General features: G+C 46.5%; 1 protein-coding gene across 1 annotated transcript in view; it reads left to right on the forward strand.

The window, feature by feature from the left end:
* The window catches only part of STAMBPL1 (STAM binding protein like 1), a 39,773-nt gene extending 24,215 nt beyond the window's left edge, over window positions 1-15,558 (forward strand). The window contains exons 4-11 of the mRNA XM_072628979.1: window positions 563-638; window positions 3,111-3,206; window positions 6,211-6,568; window positions 7,657-7,781; window positions 9,276-9,413; window positions 12,051-12,163; window positions 13,622-13,721; window positions 15,267-15,558. Of these exons, the coding sequence (XP_072485080.1) occupies window positions 563-638; window positions 3,111-3,206; window positions 6,211-6,568; window positions 7,657-7,781; window positions 9,276-9,413; window positions 12,051-12,163; window positions 13,622-13,721; window positions 15,267-15,323 (1,063 nt within the window). The 3' untranslated portion in view covers window positions 15,324-15,558. The remainder of the gene's footprint in view (window positions 1-562; window positions 639-3,110; window positions 3,207-6,210; window positions 6,569-7,656; window positions 7,782-9,275; window positions 9,414-12,050; window positions 12,164-13,621; window positions 13,722-15,266) is intronic.
* The last annotated feature ends 359 nt before the right edge of the window (window positions 15,559-15,917 follow it).

Here is a 15,917-nt window from a genome sequence, read left to right on the forward strand (position 1 = left end):
CAGCTCCTGCCAAGGGGGAAATTAGAGGGGCTAGTTCCCCTCTTGCTCCCCTCCAGCCTCAGCTACTAAAGGAGTTTTTCTGAGAGTTAGGCTGCCTGTGTTCCTTCACTGAGGTTGGGTTTTTTACTTTCACATTCTAAATGTGAAAAGAGAAGGCATTCCCACCCCCTGCCTCAGCATGACCCCTTTTCCAACCCTGTAGGGTTTCTGAGGCAGAAATCACACATTGATAAAATCTTGTTGACTTCTCAATTCTATGAATTCCTGAGGAAGTGGGAAAGATAGAGCCTCGGCCTAGGGGTGAGAGTAACTATGGAAAGCCCCCCAGACTTGAGCTCTATCCACTGAACTACACCACCTCTGGCTTGTGCCAGAGCCCAGTCCCTGACCTCAGCCTGGAGCTGACTAGTCTAATGCCTCAGCAAACCCAGTAGAGGAAAACCAGGTGGGAGCAGGCATGAATTAAGCAATTCATGTATGAAAAGCACACTTCCTTTCTTCACTGATACCATCCATCTTCCATTGCCACTTAGAGCAAAAGATCTTTTCTTTCCTCTTCCAGCCTGTTTGTAGAGAAACTGCCCAACCACCGAGACTATCAGCAGTGTTCGATCCCAGAGAAGCAGGACATCATGAAGGTAACTCCGGGAGGCTGCTCCTGCCAGGCATCAGGCTCCCCTTCCCCCACCCTCACCCTCACCTCCCAGCCTTTTAGTCATTTAGATTTCTACTTGACCACTTAATCACCATCACCTGGTCACTGGTGGGGAGGGGACTTCCCTGACACTAACCACACCAGGGCAGTGGGCAGGGGGGCCACCTAGTCAGTCACTTGATGGTGGGAAAGCCATCCTTCCGCTCATTTCTTCTCAGAGAGAATGAGCCTGAGGCACACTCCATAAGCAAGGGACCGAGCCCGGTCCTCTTGGATCACAGCTGTGGCTCCATCCCTTGTGAGGGTGGGGTGGGTGCCATTCGAATTGTTAAGACAGCAGTAAAAATTCAGCATATGTGCCCAAGTCAAGTCATTTTCACTCCTGTGAACCTGACTTTAGAGATGGAAAGAGAAGGGGGAAAGAGGGATCTTCAGATGGAGAGGAAGAGGAGGGCAGTGGGTCTAGAAATTTACTTCTTCTAATGGCTCATCATGGTGCATGGCTGACCCCATATAAGGGCCCTGCCTGGGAACCCAAGCTCTGGAGGGTCTCTGGGGGACTTTGAGGGTGAGCTCAGTGATGGACCTTACCCGGAATGCACTTAGGAGCAGATCTCTAGGCCCCTAGAGGCTCATCACCACAACAGTGGCCACCAGGGGATCCATGTTTTTCAGCAACAATTCAAAAAGCCTGACTTGGAAGGTTTGGAGGATTTGTGGTATGGGTTCCAAGGGATGAAGTCCTTGTTCATTTTATTGTGAAAATCACTGGATACCTTACAATCCCTTTAGTACATAGGTCAGCATGTCAAGCACATGTGATCCCATCAGTGTCCCAACTTCCTCCACCATGCCTGCAAGGCCAGGAAATAAGTCTCCATGTGCTGTCCCAGGCTCAGGTGTGCACTGATCTGCTCAGGGCCATAAAAGGGTCCGAGGTGGGATTGGACCCAGGTCTTCTTGACTCCAGGTCCAGTGCTCTATTTATTAGGCCTTGCTCACACTAGAAGAACCAGAAAGGAAACATTTATTAATTAAACCCAGACTTACTATGTGCTAAGCACTGGGTTAAGTACTGGGGATACAGACACAAAGAAGAAAAATAGTCCCATGTGTCAATCACAAAGTGCAGACAAGAAGTAGACAGGGCATATCTGAGGGAAGAATCTGGGGGTGGTGGCTGGGAACAGACCTGGAAAGGCCTCCTGCAGAAGTGGGAGTGAATCTGATGAGAGCGGGTGGGAGGACAGGGACAGACCTGGAAACAGCTTCTGCAGAAGGCCAGAGTGGAGTCTTCAAGGAATCCAGAAGCCAGTTAAGGAAGGTAGAGCCTGGGCTTGTCATTGGTATTCAGAGCACCCAAAAGAGGAAACTCTTCTAACTTTTCGTGCAGTTTATAGTCTTAGAGAGTGACTCTGGGACACTGAGATGTGGGCTGACTTGCCCGGTACCACACGGCCCGTGTGTGTCAGATGCAGGACTCGAACCCAAGACTTCTACGTTCCTGGCCAGATCTAACCAGTCTGGTCCTAAATGTAAATATTAAATAGCTTTGCCTGGTTTATTTTTGCTCTTCCCTTAAATTCTTTCTAGGTTGTTTCTTTTTGAAAGAAGTGGAAGTCCTATATCTGAGCCAGGTGCTAAAACTTTACTTAGAATAAGTGTCATGTTTTCCTTCCATATCAGAAAGTCCAACTGATGGCTGCTCCTCAGTTCAGCCCTGCTGGTCTTTCTCCAGAAGCCATTGGAAATTATCTACTCTGGAGAGAAGCAGTGTGGCCTAGTGGGTAAAGAGCTGGCCTGGGTTTTGAGTCCTGCCTTCAACACGGCTTATAGGCTTTGTGACCCCGGACAGCACATTTCAGTATACCCAGGAATTTGCTGACCTCCATCAGTGAAAGGAGTTTCCTCATCAGTTCCTGAAAACAATGAAAACTTGAGTTGAGACACTTCAACCCCCCACCCCCAAGTTCCCTTGTCTGAACATTTTCAGATAGAGTCAAGAGTCTTATATTCAGAACCAAACACCCCAGGCCTGAATCTTTTCTCTGCCATTCACTACCTGTTGGAGGCTGAGTAGTGCTATGGAGAGCACCTGTCAAACTTGGAGTGCAAGGTCCTGTGTTCAGATCCTAACTCTGACACATAATTGACTTGTGACCTTGCAGACATCTCTCAATCCTTCTGAAACTTTAAAATGATCTCTGTGATCCTTCTGTAAATCTGCGATGCTAGGTCATCTGAACTGCTGGGCCTCCATTTCCTCCTCTGTACAATACGGGATTTGGACTCAGGGCTCTCTTCTAGCTCTCAGTTTATGATCCTTAAGAAAGACGGATTTATTTTGCATTTTTCCATTGTTTTGCTATTCCTTGACTCACTATGCTTCCCAGCTGTTGATCTGAAAGTGTCTTCCTGACATCCCACTAATCAATATGTATATATGTTTTTAAAGAAACTGAAGGAGATTGCCTTTCCGAGGACAGATGAACTGAAAAAGGATCTTTTAAAGAAATATAACATAGAATACCAAGAATGCTTGCAAAGCAAAGTAAGTCAGACAACTCTGTCGTTCATTGTCTTTTTCTGTGCTGAACACTTCTGTCAATCTCATTTCTGTGTGATACATCTCCCAAATGTCCTAGGCATTCCAATGAAAAATTAACACCATGATGATGTCAAAAGTCAATGAAAAATTCATGCCACCTAATTCTCAAGGCAGAGCATTTCCACTAGGCTGTGGTCTCCACTTCTCTGCTGCAGCTAATAAAACAAAGTGTTAGAAAATGGATTTCTGGCCATGGTTTAAAGTGGGCTCTTTGCCTTGAATCTGCTCACTTGGCAGTGGGCACAGATGAAAGCTCTTGGCCAGTTAAGTAGAGACAGTTCAAGAGTCAATGAAGAGGAGGGAACAGTTCCTGGGGCCACAGTATATTGTGTCAGAGGATGAGTTTCAGAATCTTGGCTTGGGTCATTCGTGGGTCAGGACTCAACGAGGGAGGCCCCAAAGGTTGGGCATTGTGCCAGCATCTCTTTTATCACTTTGAATCTGGGGTCTTGTGGCTGTGCTCCAAGTCCTGCTGAAAATCATCCCTTCCAGCAGGGAGGTGAGACCTCTTGCAACGTCTCTAGGAAGAAGCTTGGCCCTAAACAGAGAAGGAAAGTCCATACCCCAAACCCCAGACTTCAGAGCATGAATCCACCTCGCTTCCTCTCCCATTTTTTCCAAAGGCATGTTCTGTTTAGTCTTTTTGGCTTTATCATGGCTCCTGAATGCCATTAGTGCATGGTAGCCCATTGGTATTGACTTGGAAATGGTTGTCCAACCCTTCCTGGACACAGTTAACCAATTAACAAACATTTATTAAGCACCTACTATGTGCAATGTGGTTTACTTAAAAGTACAAAAGCAAAATAATCCCTGACTTCAGAGGGCTTACATTCTGTCAGGAAGGCAAATATATACATATGCATCCACACATAAAATTGAATATATAAGCTAGGGGAGGGGGAGGGGAGAAGGCACTAGTAATAGGCAAGACTTCATGAAGTGGCCCTAGAGTGGAGTACTGAAGGAAGCTGGGATTCTGAGAGGTGGAGAAAGGAAAAACTACATTCCAGGAGAGATCCTAAACAAAGATATGGAGGTGAAGGTGAAGATGAAATGTCACATGGTGATCAGCAAAGTAGGCCAGTATGGCAGGACCAGAGTGTGTGTGAGTCATGGGTAGCATGGTTGGGAAGGTCAAGCTAGGCTTTGAATGGTACTGCAGAGTTTTGAATGCCATAAGGACAAGTTTAAATCTGATCCTGTAGGTAATGGGGAGCCATGGGAGTTTATTGAGGTGGAGGGGATGGAAGAAATGGCATGATCAGACCTGCACTTGGACAATCATTTTGGTAGGTGTGGGGAGGAGAAGCAGGGGTGAGGAAGAACCAGAGATATGAGACCAATTAGGAGACTAATGGTCCAAGAAAAGAATGATGGGGCCTGAACTGTGGAGGGGAGAGAAGCCAGAAGTGGAGGAGAGGGCATGGGGCAGCCCCAAGAGACACCAGCAGGAAGATCACTGAGGTCACAGAGGATATTGAGAGAAGGCTTGGCTTTGAGTCAGAGGGTCCAGGTGCATTTCCTGCCCTTGTCTGAGCAAGTCCCCTCTCGAGGCTCCTCAGGCTCTCATCTGGAAAAGGAGAAGGTCAAGCCAGATGTCCTCCAGGGCCATTCTAGCTCAAAAGTTAAAGGCAATTTTAAAAATTGGTTATTGTGTGCCAGGCACTGTGCTAAGCACCTTAGCAATAATACCTCACCTGATGTTCAGAACAACCCTGGAAGACAGGTGTTATAATTTCTTCCCATTTTGCAGTTGAGGAAACTGAGACAGGCTAAGTGCCTTGCCCCAAGTTATGAAGTATTTGAGGCAGTATTTGAACCCAGACCTTCTTGATCCCAAAGCCAGTGTCTCCTGGCTGTTCCACAAACAAGATACCATCTCTAGGCTCTGGACATTTTTTTTCTGGCTGTCCCCCATGTCTAGAATACTATCTCTTCCACTCTGACTACTAACTTTCCTGGCTTCCTTTAAGCCCCAACTAAAATCCCTCCTCCTACAGAAGGTAGAAGCCTTCCCTGATCCCTCTTGCCTTCTTTCTGTTAACTTTTTCCTATTTATTTTATATGTCACTTGATATGTATATATTATATATATATATGTGTGTGTGTATGTATGTATGTTTGCATGTTTTCTCCCCCGTTAAGTTGTAAGCTTCTTGAAGGTAGAGAATGTCTTTTGCCTCTTTTTGCATCCCTGTCACTTAGCACAGTGCCTGGCAGGTAGTAGGCACTCCACAAATCTTTATTAATTCATTGACTTCAAGGTCATATTCACTGTGCCATCAAGCTGTCTCTAAATCTCTGCTCTAGTGCTTCCTCATATGACTTCCATTATGCTTGGGAGAGTAATAAAGCCAAGAAAAGTCAATCAATCAAAAAACATTTATTAAATGCTTACTGCATGCCTGCCTCTGTTCTGAGTGCCAAGCATACAAAGAAAAGTCAGTAACAATCCCTGCCCTCCAGGGAGCTTGTATTGTAAAGGGTGACATGTACCTGACTGAGTCCCTACCAGATCCATAGAGTCAACCCAAGATGGCCTTAGAGGAGAAGTCTGGCAAAGGGATGTGCTGGGAAGAGGGAGAGCCCTATGTCCTCAAACCTCACTGTCCAAGCGACCCTCCCCAGATTGGTCCTTTTGTGGAGAAATCTGCATCGAACTCAGGGCCTGGCTACTCAAGTCCTTTGTGAATCTGGGCAGAGCACTTTCCCATTCTCTCCCTCAGTTTCCTCATCTGTAAAATGAAGCAGAGTTAGACTTGTGCCTTTCAGATCTAGACGCATATTACTGATAACATGAGGGTTTGAAGATGCTTTGCCGCCTGTTTCTGCGGAGGTCTGTGGCCACTCGGAAGGGCCAGCTTTGCCCACCTTGCACCAAAGAACTTTGAGTGCCCCGGGACACTTTCTCGAGAAAGCGTTCTCTTACATGCTTTTGTTTCAGAATAAATACAAAGCGGACGTCCTCAGGAAGCTGGAGCACCAGCGCTTGATAGAGGCCGAGAAGCAGCGGATCGCGCAGATGAGGCGGCAGCAGCTGGAGACGGAGCAATTCCAGTTCTTTGAAGATCAGCTCAGGAAGCAGGAGCTGGCCAGAGACCAGCTGCGCAGCCAGGAGGCCCCGGCGCTGTGCGAGCAGATCGATGGTAGTGCCCTGTGTCGCTTCTCCCCTCCCCAGAACAGCCCCTCCCTCGGTGTCTTCTCCAATCAAGCTCCTAGAGGTGACGCTCCCGCCTATACTGGCCAGTCTCCACCGGTGACTAGGGCGCTTAAGCCAGCCGCCACTCTGAGCGCTGTCCAGAGTAAGTAATGGGACATCCCTGGCCTGACATCAAGCTTGGCCATTGGTGCCATATTTATGAGTCTTTGTGCGAGGGAGAGGGTGACTGGCAGATAAACTCAGCCAAACTCTTCTGGCAGAGTTTGCTGGAGCTTTCAAATGTAATCTTACCTTCCATGGTGTACACTGAGGTGTCAAACAACGTCCTGATTCAAATGTGATGGAGAGGTGTTTAACAAAAGAAATAAAAATAAGATAGGACACAAATAATGTTAATATGTGGTTTTCTAAGTTGCTATGTGATGGCAGGGATCCTTACATATGGTTTAATAGCTCCCATGTTTATTTGAGTTTGACACCATCGGGATAAGCTGACCGTTTAATAAGAAGCAGTTATTCTATATGGTAGTGATGCTTCAAGGATTATTATTTATCACATTATGGATTGAAATATCCATAATTTGGTTGGCATTTTAAATTTAAATACTTTTAAATTAAATACTTTTTACTTGAACCTTGTCCTGGGCACCTTTTTAGTCTTGTTTTCCCTTATTTCTCTCCAAATTCTAGCCCAAGGGGCCCATTTTCTGGTCCCTAAACTGGGAATTCTATTCCCCTCTGAGTATCTCAAATGCACCCTCTCTTCATCTCTGTCCTTAGAACCCTTCACTCTCTTTAAGACTCAGCTCATGGACCACTTGCTACAGGAAGACTTTCCTGATGCCCCAACCCATCAGTACCCACTCCCTCTCCAAATGACCTCAGTTTCTTAGCTACTTAACTGTTGCATCCCCCTCCAGTAGAAAATAAATTCCTTGAGGGAAGGGACTGTTTTTCAGCTTTTCAGTGCTTGGCATCATGAGCTAGAGACAGTGAATACTCATGTGCTTCTTTGAATCAGAATGATCTGAGTACCAGCAAGGCTCTTGCTTTAACAGCATCCTTGGTCTTAACTCTTAGTTCTTAACTCTTAACACAAAGTGAGCTCCAGCAGGAGAGGGGATTGGGCTTTGCTTTGGATGCTCACTCTGTGTGTTCTGCTCCCAAGAAAGTTGCAGGACAAAGAGTGGGCCTGGTTTTAAGCTCCTTGTCTCTCCCTGTCTCTTTCAGATCTGGTAGTGGAGGGTCTGCGATGTGTCGTGCTGCCTAAGGATCTTTGTCACAGATTCCTGCTCTTGGCTGAGTCAAACACAGTGAGGGGCATCGAAACCTGTGGAATTCTCTGTGGAAAACTGGTATGTGGGCTTCAGACTTTACTCTGCAGTCAGGGTCTTGAGCTTCACTGTAGCCAAGTGTGCTGCCACCACCAAGGACAAAAATGAACACTGGCTTCTCAATAATCCTCAAAGGCTGGCAAAGCACTACTAGAGGATTTCCTGATCTAATTGTGCTCCTGATCATTCTCCAAACCCTCCAAAGGGTCTAGGTTCACTCCAATTCACATGCTCCCTCCCAGCACCCAGATCACTCTCCATCTGTGTCTCTCCCTAATGCAGGTTCCCCACTCCTGGTCTGCTCATTGGCCATTAGTCAAGGATCTCAGACTATGAGTGCCAACAACCAAGTTAAAGTTTATTGATTACCTAAAAACTGTAATTATTAGCATCCTCTTCCATGCTTTCTGCCACCATCCCTACAGAAACAGAAGGGAATCACATGGGACTGAGAGTGATGATAAATTTTTCTTTGTTCCATGGGTTACTGTGGCTGAAGATTTCTTCCTAAAGTGGCTAGCCACCTGGTGAAGGGCTTCTGTGCCAGCCTCAGCTGGTCCCTAGAAAGCAGGTGCAGATTGTTGTTTGCTACCTGGTCCTATCAAGGAAGTATCAGAAGCAAATTCTAACCCAAAGTCATCCTACCTCCAAGTCCCATTCTCTGTCCAGTGCACCAGGAAGAAAAAGCACATGTGAATGCTGGCTGTATTCAACCAGCAATCATCAAATAAATCTATCGGCCAATTGTTAGAGACCATAGACTTCATCTTCTGGACAATTTCTGACCAGAACTTTAGGTCACATCCTGCCAGACATACAGATTGCTCTAGAATCCTTTGTTAGGGTATAGGCTGCAAAAGTCATATCCCATCATTATTGATATGATAAATAAAATATTTTCATAAGGAAAGTAGATGTTTGGAAATGCTAGAAATCTATAATGAACATCTTTAGCTTTCAAAACCAATCTCATAGAATAAAATAGCCCTGAGGGTAGGAAAGAAAGAAAGACAGAGGGAGAGAGGGAGGAAGGGAAGGAGGGAGAGAGAGAAAGAGAGGAAGGAAGGAAGGAAGGAAGGAAGAAAAGAAGGAAGAAAAGAAGGAAGGGAATGAGGGAGAGGGAGAGAAAGAAGGAATGGAAGAAAGAGGGAAGGAAGGAAGGAAAGGAGGGAAGGAGAAAGGAAAAAGGGGAGGGAGGGAGGAAAGGAAGTGGGAAGGAAAGGAGGAAAGAAGGAGGGAAGAAAAGAAAGAATGGAGGGAGGGAGGTGTTGCTGCCTGCCTATGAGTTAAACAGGAGGCTTACCCCTCGAATGGCAAGGCTTGCCTGGGGCCTCGGGCATGAGTCTCTCTGACCCTTGGCGCCCACTCTGCCTGGCCCTTGGGCACTTCCTGGGCTGGGACCTAACCTTGGCAGGGTTCAGGATTCTTTCCCTGTTCCCCAGGAAGACAGTGCTCCTTTGTTTCCTGGTGTGAGGATGCTTGCTGATGAGTGCCTTCTTACTGACCTTCTCCCAGACACATAATGAGTTTACAATTACGCACGTCATTGTGCCAAAGCAGTCAACTGGCCCAGACTACTGTGACGTGGCCAACGTGGAGGAGCTGTTCTGTGTTCAGGACCAGCACAACCTTCTCACCCTGGGATGGATCCATGTAAGTTTCACCCCTCCCTCCCCCCAAATTACAGAGTCTTGTCTTCCCTTGTCTGTTTTGTGCAAGGGGCTGTGATGACAAGATACAGCAAACTTCTTTTGGGTTCTCTTGCCAATTACTTCAATATAAATACTGAGAGGCAGAGTCCCATAGATGTAAGAGCCCTGACGTCAAGAAAGGTCTGGGTTTGAATTCCACATGTTCAATTTATTAGCTAAATGACCACAGGCAAGTCCCACTTCTCACAACCCCTTTCTCTGTAAGACGGGAATAATACCAGCACAGTGCCTTTCCCTCAGGCATGGTGCAGAACTCCAGAATCTCAGGGTTGGGAGGAACCTCAGAGACTAGTCTCTATCCTGAACCCTCTCTGACACGTGCCTGACAAACGGTAATCCATTGCCTGAAGACCTGCTCCTCTTTCATTTATTCAGTCCATGGGAGATGGCCAGTTAGGTTGAGACTGGCCTCCATGTCGATTTTTCAGTGACAACCAGAAAAATTAGTTTGGTAAATGAAAACATTTGCTAAAAATGAGCTCTTCCCAATGCCATGGACTCTTCATGAAGTAGTGAGTTCTCCCTTATTAGAGATCTTCTCACTTTTTGAAAGTGGGTTATTGAATAGCTATGCTGAAGCGGGGATTTTTTTATTCAGGTCCAGTTCAGCCTAATTGACCTCTGAAGCACTTTCCATCTTACAGATTCTGGGATGCTATCTGACCTTTGTCCTGCCATAGGACCAGAGGACCTTCGATCTAATGTTTGAAAGAACCTTAGGGCCCATCTAGCACAACCTCATTTTACAGGGCAGAAAACTGAGGCACAGGGCAGTTAAGTGGTCTACCCAAGATCATGAAGGCAAAAAGCATCAGACAAAGAACTTAAATAAACTAGGTGCCTGAAGTCTCCGTAAAATATTCCTCTAGTGCACTGGAAGCCTTCTTCTGTGTGGCATGAACAAATGGCCAGCCTGTTTTCCGAGAATTATGTCTTACTGAGGCAAAGTCCTTGAGGGTGGTGGTTCCTAAAGAAAGTCGACTCTGAGCTGCAATCAGGTGCTTCTCCTCATCTGAGTACTGAAGGTTGTGGGTTCCTAAAATTGGGCCTGCTCCACCCTTACTTTACTCCAGCACATTTCCGATGCAGACACTTCTCCTTGCAGAGCACTATTCTGCTATCCTCAAAGATAAGCTGGCTTTGCCCTTCATCCGCTGGGTGAAAGATAAAGCTGTTTGAAAATCCTTGGTGACTTCTTCAAGGAACAATCAACAGAGACCTTGGCTGGCCTTGACCCTCAAAGACAAATGACCTGCCACGGACATCCCAGTCCAAGTGGCCGTGCTGCCCATGTTGAAGAGAATGTGTGTGTAAAGAGCAGCTGTAGAGCTAAGGGGCCTCATTGCCTGAAATCCTGAGCCAAATGGCATGTTATTACGTAGTTTTATAAATTTCACAGAAAAGATCTCGATGCATTTTCCACCATAAAACAGAGAAGGTCATGGTTTTTTTTTGCATACTGTGATTTTTCTTCTTCAGGATTCCTATAAATGTTACCCCAAATCATCTTGGGGTAAGGACATGTACAAAGGAATAGGGCAACAGGAGGGATCTGCTCATTTGGACATCTCTCTAATACTAATAATCTCTAATAAATACTTGACTATTAGATTTAATATTAAATTAAATAGACTAGAAATTAAATAGAATACAGCAAAGGGGGTTATTGCATGAACATCTAAGGGCCTAGCTCAGCTAGTCTTCATTAATTGCAAGATTTTCACCTGAATTCATTAAAGCAGCTTCTTGACCAGGGTTGGAGAACTTGAGGCCTCAAACCCCACCGCCACCCCCTAGCCCCGACATTTTGGATTAATTTAGCCACGCTAACATTGCACTGCGTGAATATTGGTGAGAAGATGTTTCCCTTCCTATCTCCCCGTATACTCCTGCACCTCAAAGTGAAAAATCTCTAAGGAGGCATTCCCAGTGGAGATTCGACCTAGAAAGGTGTTGGTGCTTGTTTTTCAGCCAGTCTGGGTGTATAAAAGAGCCTCAGGGGCCTGGGAGAGAGTTTCTAAAGTGAATAAGGAATGGCATTTGCCTTTAGGGTGTCGGGTCCCTGTGATCCAGCTAAAGCAGGACGAGGTAGCCGATGAAGCCCCAGCTCTCTGCCCAGGGCTTCCCAAGCTCCTGGGCCCCCCAGACACCCTCATCCCCTGGCTTGACCCCTTTTGTGACCATTTCTGACTTTACTCATGGCCAATGGGCCAGCGATAGCTGCACAGCCCCAGCCTACAGGATGTGGGGGAAAGATCGAGGCAAAAAGGAAGCAATAAAGGCGGTTGAGAGGGGTATAGGGGAGCATTGAGCAGCCCCTCTGTGCAGTGGCTGCATCTGGAAACCACTGTGTGTGCCCCGGCCCTGGTGAAGTCTATTGCACAGGTGCACCCTGCAGCCACTGAGCCCTAGTTAGAAGCTCGGACTTGTCTCTCAGAGGGCAGGGCAGGGAAGAATCCTGGTGGGAAGCTCTCCTTTCTTTTCCCATTGGGAAGGACAGAGATGCAGAGCGCAAAGGGCCCTACAGGAGAAGGACGCTGGCTCTCCTCTAGGCACAGCTCTCCTGGTCTCTCCCCAGACGCACCCGACGCAGACAGCCTTCTTGTCCAGCGTTGACCTGCATACGCACTGCTCCTACCAACTCATGTTGCCAGAGGCCATCGCCATCGTCTGCTCGCCCAAGCATAAAGAGTGAGTCTGGGAGTGAGAGGCCCAGGGGGACATCATGGAGGCGGCTCCCCACCTCCAAACCTGCTCCAAGGCCTGGCCATAGGTTGCAGGAGGCAGGAAAGGGCCCTCCCCTCCACTGTGTGCGGTACCTGAGACAGCACTGATAGAACTGGAGTAGGGAAGCCCCAGATTCAAAACTGGCCTCTGACACCTTCTCCCTGGGTGACTTTAGACAAGGGGGAAAGAGGGAAAGGAACAAGCAATTATTAAGTGCTTACTGCCTGCTAGGAGCTGGGCTATGTGCTTTACAGTTATTCTCATGTGATCCTACAATAATCCTGAGAGGCAGGTGCTGGTTTTGTGCCCATTTTACAGATCAGGAAACTGAGGCAAACAGAAGTTAAGAGACTTCCCCATGGCCACACAGCTACTAAGTTTCCGAGTTCAGACTGGAACTCAGGTCTCCTGACTCCAGGCCCAGAACTCTTCCCACTGTGTCCAACCTCAGTTTCTCTTTCTATAAAATGAGGCAGTCAGTCTAGGCTATCTCTCCCATTCCTTCCAGCTCTAAATCTGTGATCCTGGGGGCCAGCAGCCTTTCCTTGTCTCTCTTTTGCCCAGGCTTATTGAGGTCACATTGCCTCCCTTCACACCTTACGTCCCAGCCAAAATTTATCACCTTGCTGTCCCTCAGACTTGCCGTTCTATCTCCAGGCTCCCTGCCTGTGCCCAGGCCACTCCCCCATACCTGCACTCCTTACAACCCCAAGTTTCCTTCAAGGAAGGAACTCAGATGCCACCTCCTACAAAAAGCCTTCCCTGATTTCCCTATCTCAAAATAATCACATGCATCTTTCCTTTCTGTGCATATTAATTCCCACCATAGAATGGGAGCCCCTTGGGGAACAGGGCAATTTTTCATGTTGTCTTTGTACTCCCCATACCCAGCCCAGAGCCTTGCTCAAGTCAGTGCTTGCTGACTTGGACTGGATCAGATAATCGTGGCAGTAGCCCCTGGAGGACTTAGGGCAAACATTGCCACTGCAAGTGGTGGATGGTTGTGGCCATAGTTGGTGCTCTCTTCTGAGCTGATGTCTTTGAAAAGAGATGAACTGGGAGTTTCCTTGACCCTTCCCCCCCAGAGTACCCTGTGCCCCTGAAATCACCTTCCATGTTGCAGCGTCTCCCTGAAGGCAGGCACTTGGTCTTTGCCTTTTTTTGTCTCTCCAGGGCTCGGACAAATGCTTGTTGTCTTACAGAAAAGAGCCAGTCCCTGCCTTCAGGTAGCTTCCAATCCACTGGAAACATACACCACACGAAACCTCTTAGTAAATGTAGCATGTAGCCCTCAGTCACTTACTAAGTGCTCTCTCTGTGTCGGAACTGAGGATAAAAAGACCAAAGAAAATTGCCTTCCCGGGGTTCACTTTTTCGAGGGCAGCAGGCTGTGCCTGGCTAAGTCTGTTTCTCTCGTTCCAGTACTGGCATCTTCCGACTCACCAGTGCAGGGATGCTCGAAGTTTCAGCTTGTAAAAAGAAGGGCTTTCATCCTCACACTAAGGACCCCAGGTTATTCAGTGTAAGTAGAGAATCAGTTCATTTCTGGAGAAATAGAAGTTAGAGTTCTGGGAAGACCTGGGTTCAAATTCCACCCATGACACTTTCATACTGTACCCTTGGTCAAGGGACTTTCCCTCTCTCTGAGTCTCAAGCAACTCCCTGTAGAATGCAGTCACTAAACCACAGACAATTTGCAATCTGTTTTAGTAGAGGACATGCTCATACTGGGAGTTCTCTATCAGCAATTCAATATGACACCATTGTTTGTTGGATGGGAATGACTCTCATCATTCACAGTTTATCCAGTGAAAAAAATCATTTATTTCTTGCCTAGAGGCCTCCAATTAGAGGTCCACCCTTTCTCCATTCTGACATGGTGTTAGTAGTTGACTTCATGGAAACACAACACTAGGCAATATAACATTATGGAGGAGAGTTCATTCCTTGGTTAAACTATTTGACTTGCATCTTGGGGCCAAAGATAATATAATATAACATAATGAGGTATATTACAATGAACTGCATGATACTATGGGAGGGAGAGGGAAGTATATATTAATAATGTTAAAAATTTGTCATGAAGATAAAAACAGGCAGTTCCTTGACCACATTTCCCCCCTTTTATGCTTGCTTTGGTGTTGTCTTGGTCAGCCTTTCCATTTCTATGTTTAGAGAGTCTGAGAACTATTTACCTATCAGATTACTTGAGGTCCATGATGTCATCACTGTAGATATTACCCCCAGCCCAGCCCACCCACACCATCTGAACAATGCCTTCCTCAGGTCACAGAATAACAGAGTTAGATCCAATCCAAAGTATGTCATGGTGAGTAGAGGGTTGGCCTCAAAGTCACGAAGGCTTAGCTTAAGTCACTGCCTCTGATTCACTGGCTGCATGACCCTGGGCGCATCAATGCTCTGGGCCACTCCCTAAGACACAGAGAGGGTGCTGGCCTGCACTGGTAGAGGGAGTATCCTCACCTGGGAGTTACTTATACGAATAAAATCACAAGTCCAGAATCTGCCCCAGACCAGTGGTCTGTAGAGATCTTTTGGGATCCTGACTTTGTCTTCTATAATGTCCATCCCAGCTTGGCATCATCTGTAAATGAGAGCGTGCAGTCTATGCTTTTCTTCAACTTTTCATGGTCCCTCTGCTTCTCTGTGATCTGGGCTAATCCTGGGGCACATAGAGGTGGCCCTCTGCTATGGGATTCTATTTGGTCAGTGAAGACACATCTGCTAACACTGCTCAGATAACCTTCACCCAATCCATTAAAAAAGACTCTTTCTTCCACATCATACTTTGTCACTTTGTTTTACCCCTGCCCCCTTTCTTGGTAGAAATAAGTGAAATAGCTTTTATTTCCAAGGGTTGTAAGGAGAATGCCCATGTACTCACTCCCCTTCCATCTTTACCCCTCAAATGAAAACCAGTCTGTTGAGGAGTCATTCTTGGGTCTAAACTCATGGTTCTGTGTGGATAAAATCAGGTGATAAATATTCAAAGAATAGTCACCTAATCAGATCTTTTCAACCTCTAACAAATTGCTTTCTCTCCTAGACATGCAAGCATGTAGTGGGCCAAGATATAAGCATCACAGTGCTGGACCTGAGATGATGAAGCCCAAAGACAGATGGTGTCCTCGGATATGCAGCTGCCAGATTTTCTTACGATGTTTTCAGAACTGATGTTTTATATTTATACATTTTAGATCTGATGGTTTGATATTTATTGCTTTCACACATGTTGCTGTTTTCTTTTGGGAATGTTCCAACTTGAGATGGAGCTCATGGTGACAGTAAACTAGATTCTCCTTGTGTACCAAGAACAATAAATCGAGTTGCCAACAGCAGCATGGCGATTGGGGTTTCCATGTGCGTGGTCAGAGCTTTGTACTGAGTACTTTGTACTCAGTTTGTACTGAGGTCTTGGACTCAGCCACCTTTCCCTGGTAAAGTGTTTAACCAAACAGTAAATGAGATTTCTGAGTAAGTATTCTGACCAGACCTCCCATTGGATGGGGGTGGTGGAGCCCTGTATTAACAGCCTTCTGGTACCATTTTACTCAATCTCAGCCTTTGATGTGTCCAAATTGGAGCACAGCTCATAATACCTAAAGGCTGACCCCTAAAAAGAGACAGTCCATTTTTATGGACACCAGAAAGCACATATTTAGTGGGAGAACTGCAAACCTCATCAAGAAGTGGACTT

This window comes from Notamacropus eugenii, chromosome 1 (assembly GCF_028372415.1).
Source record: "Notamacropus eugenii isolate mMacEug1 chromosome 1, mMacEug1.pri_v2, whole genome shotgun sequence".
Taxonomy (NCBI): Eukaryota; Metazoa; Chordata; class Mammalia; order Diprotodontia; family Macropodidae; genus Notamacropus; species Notamacropus eugenii.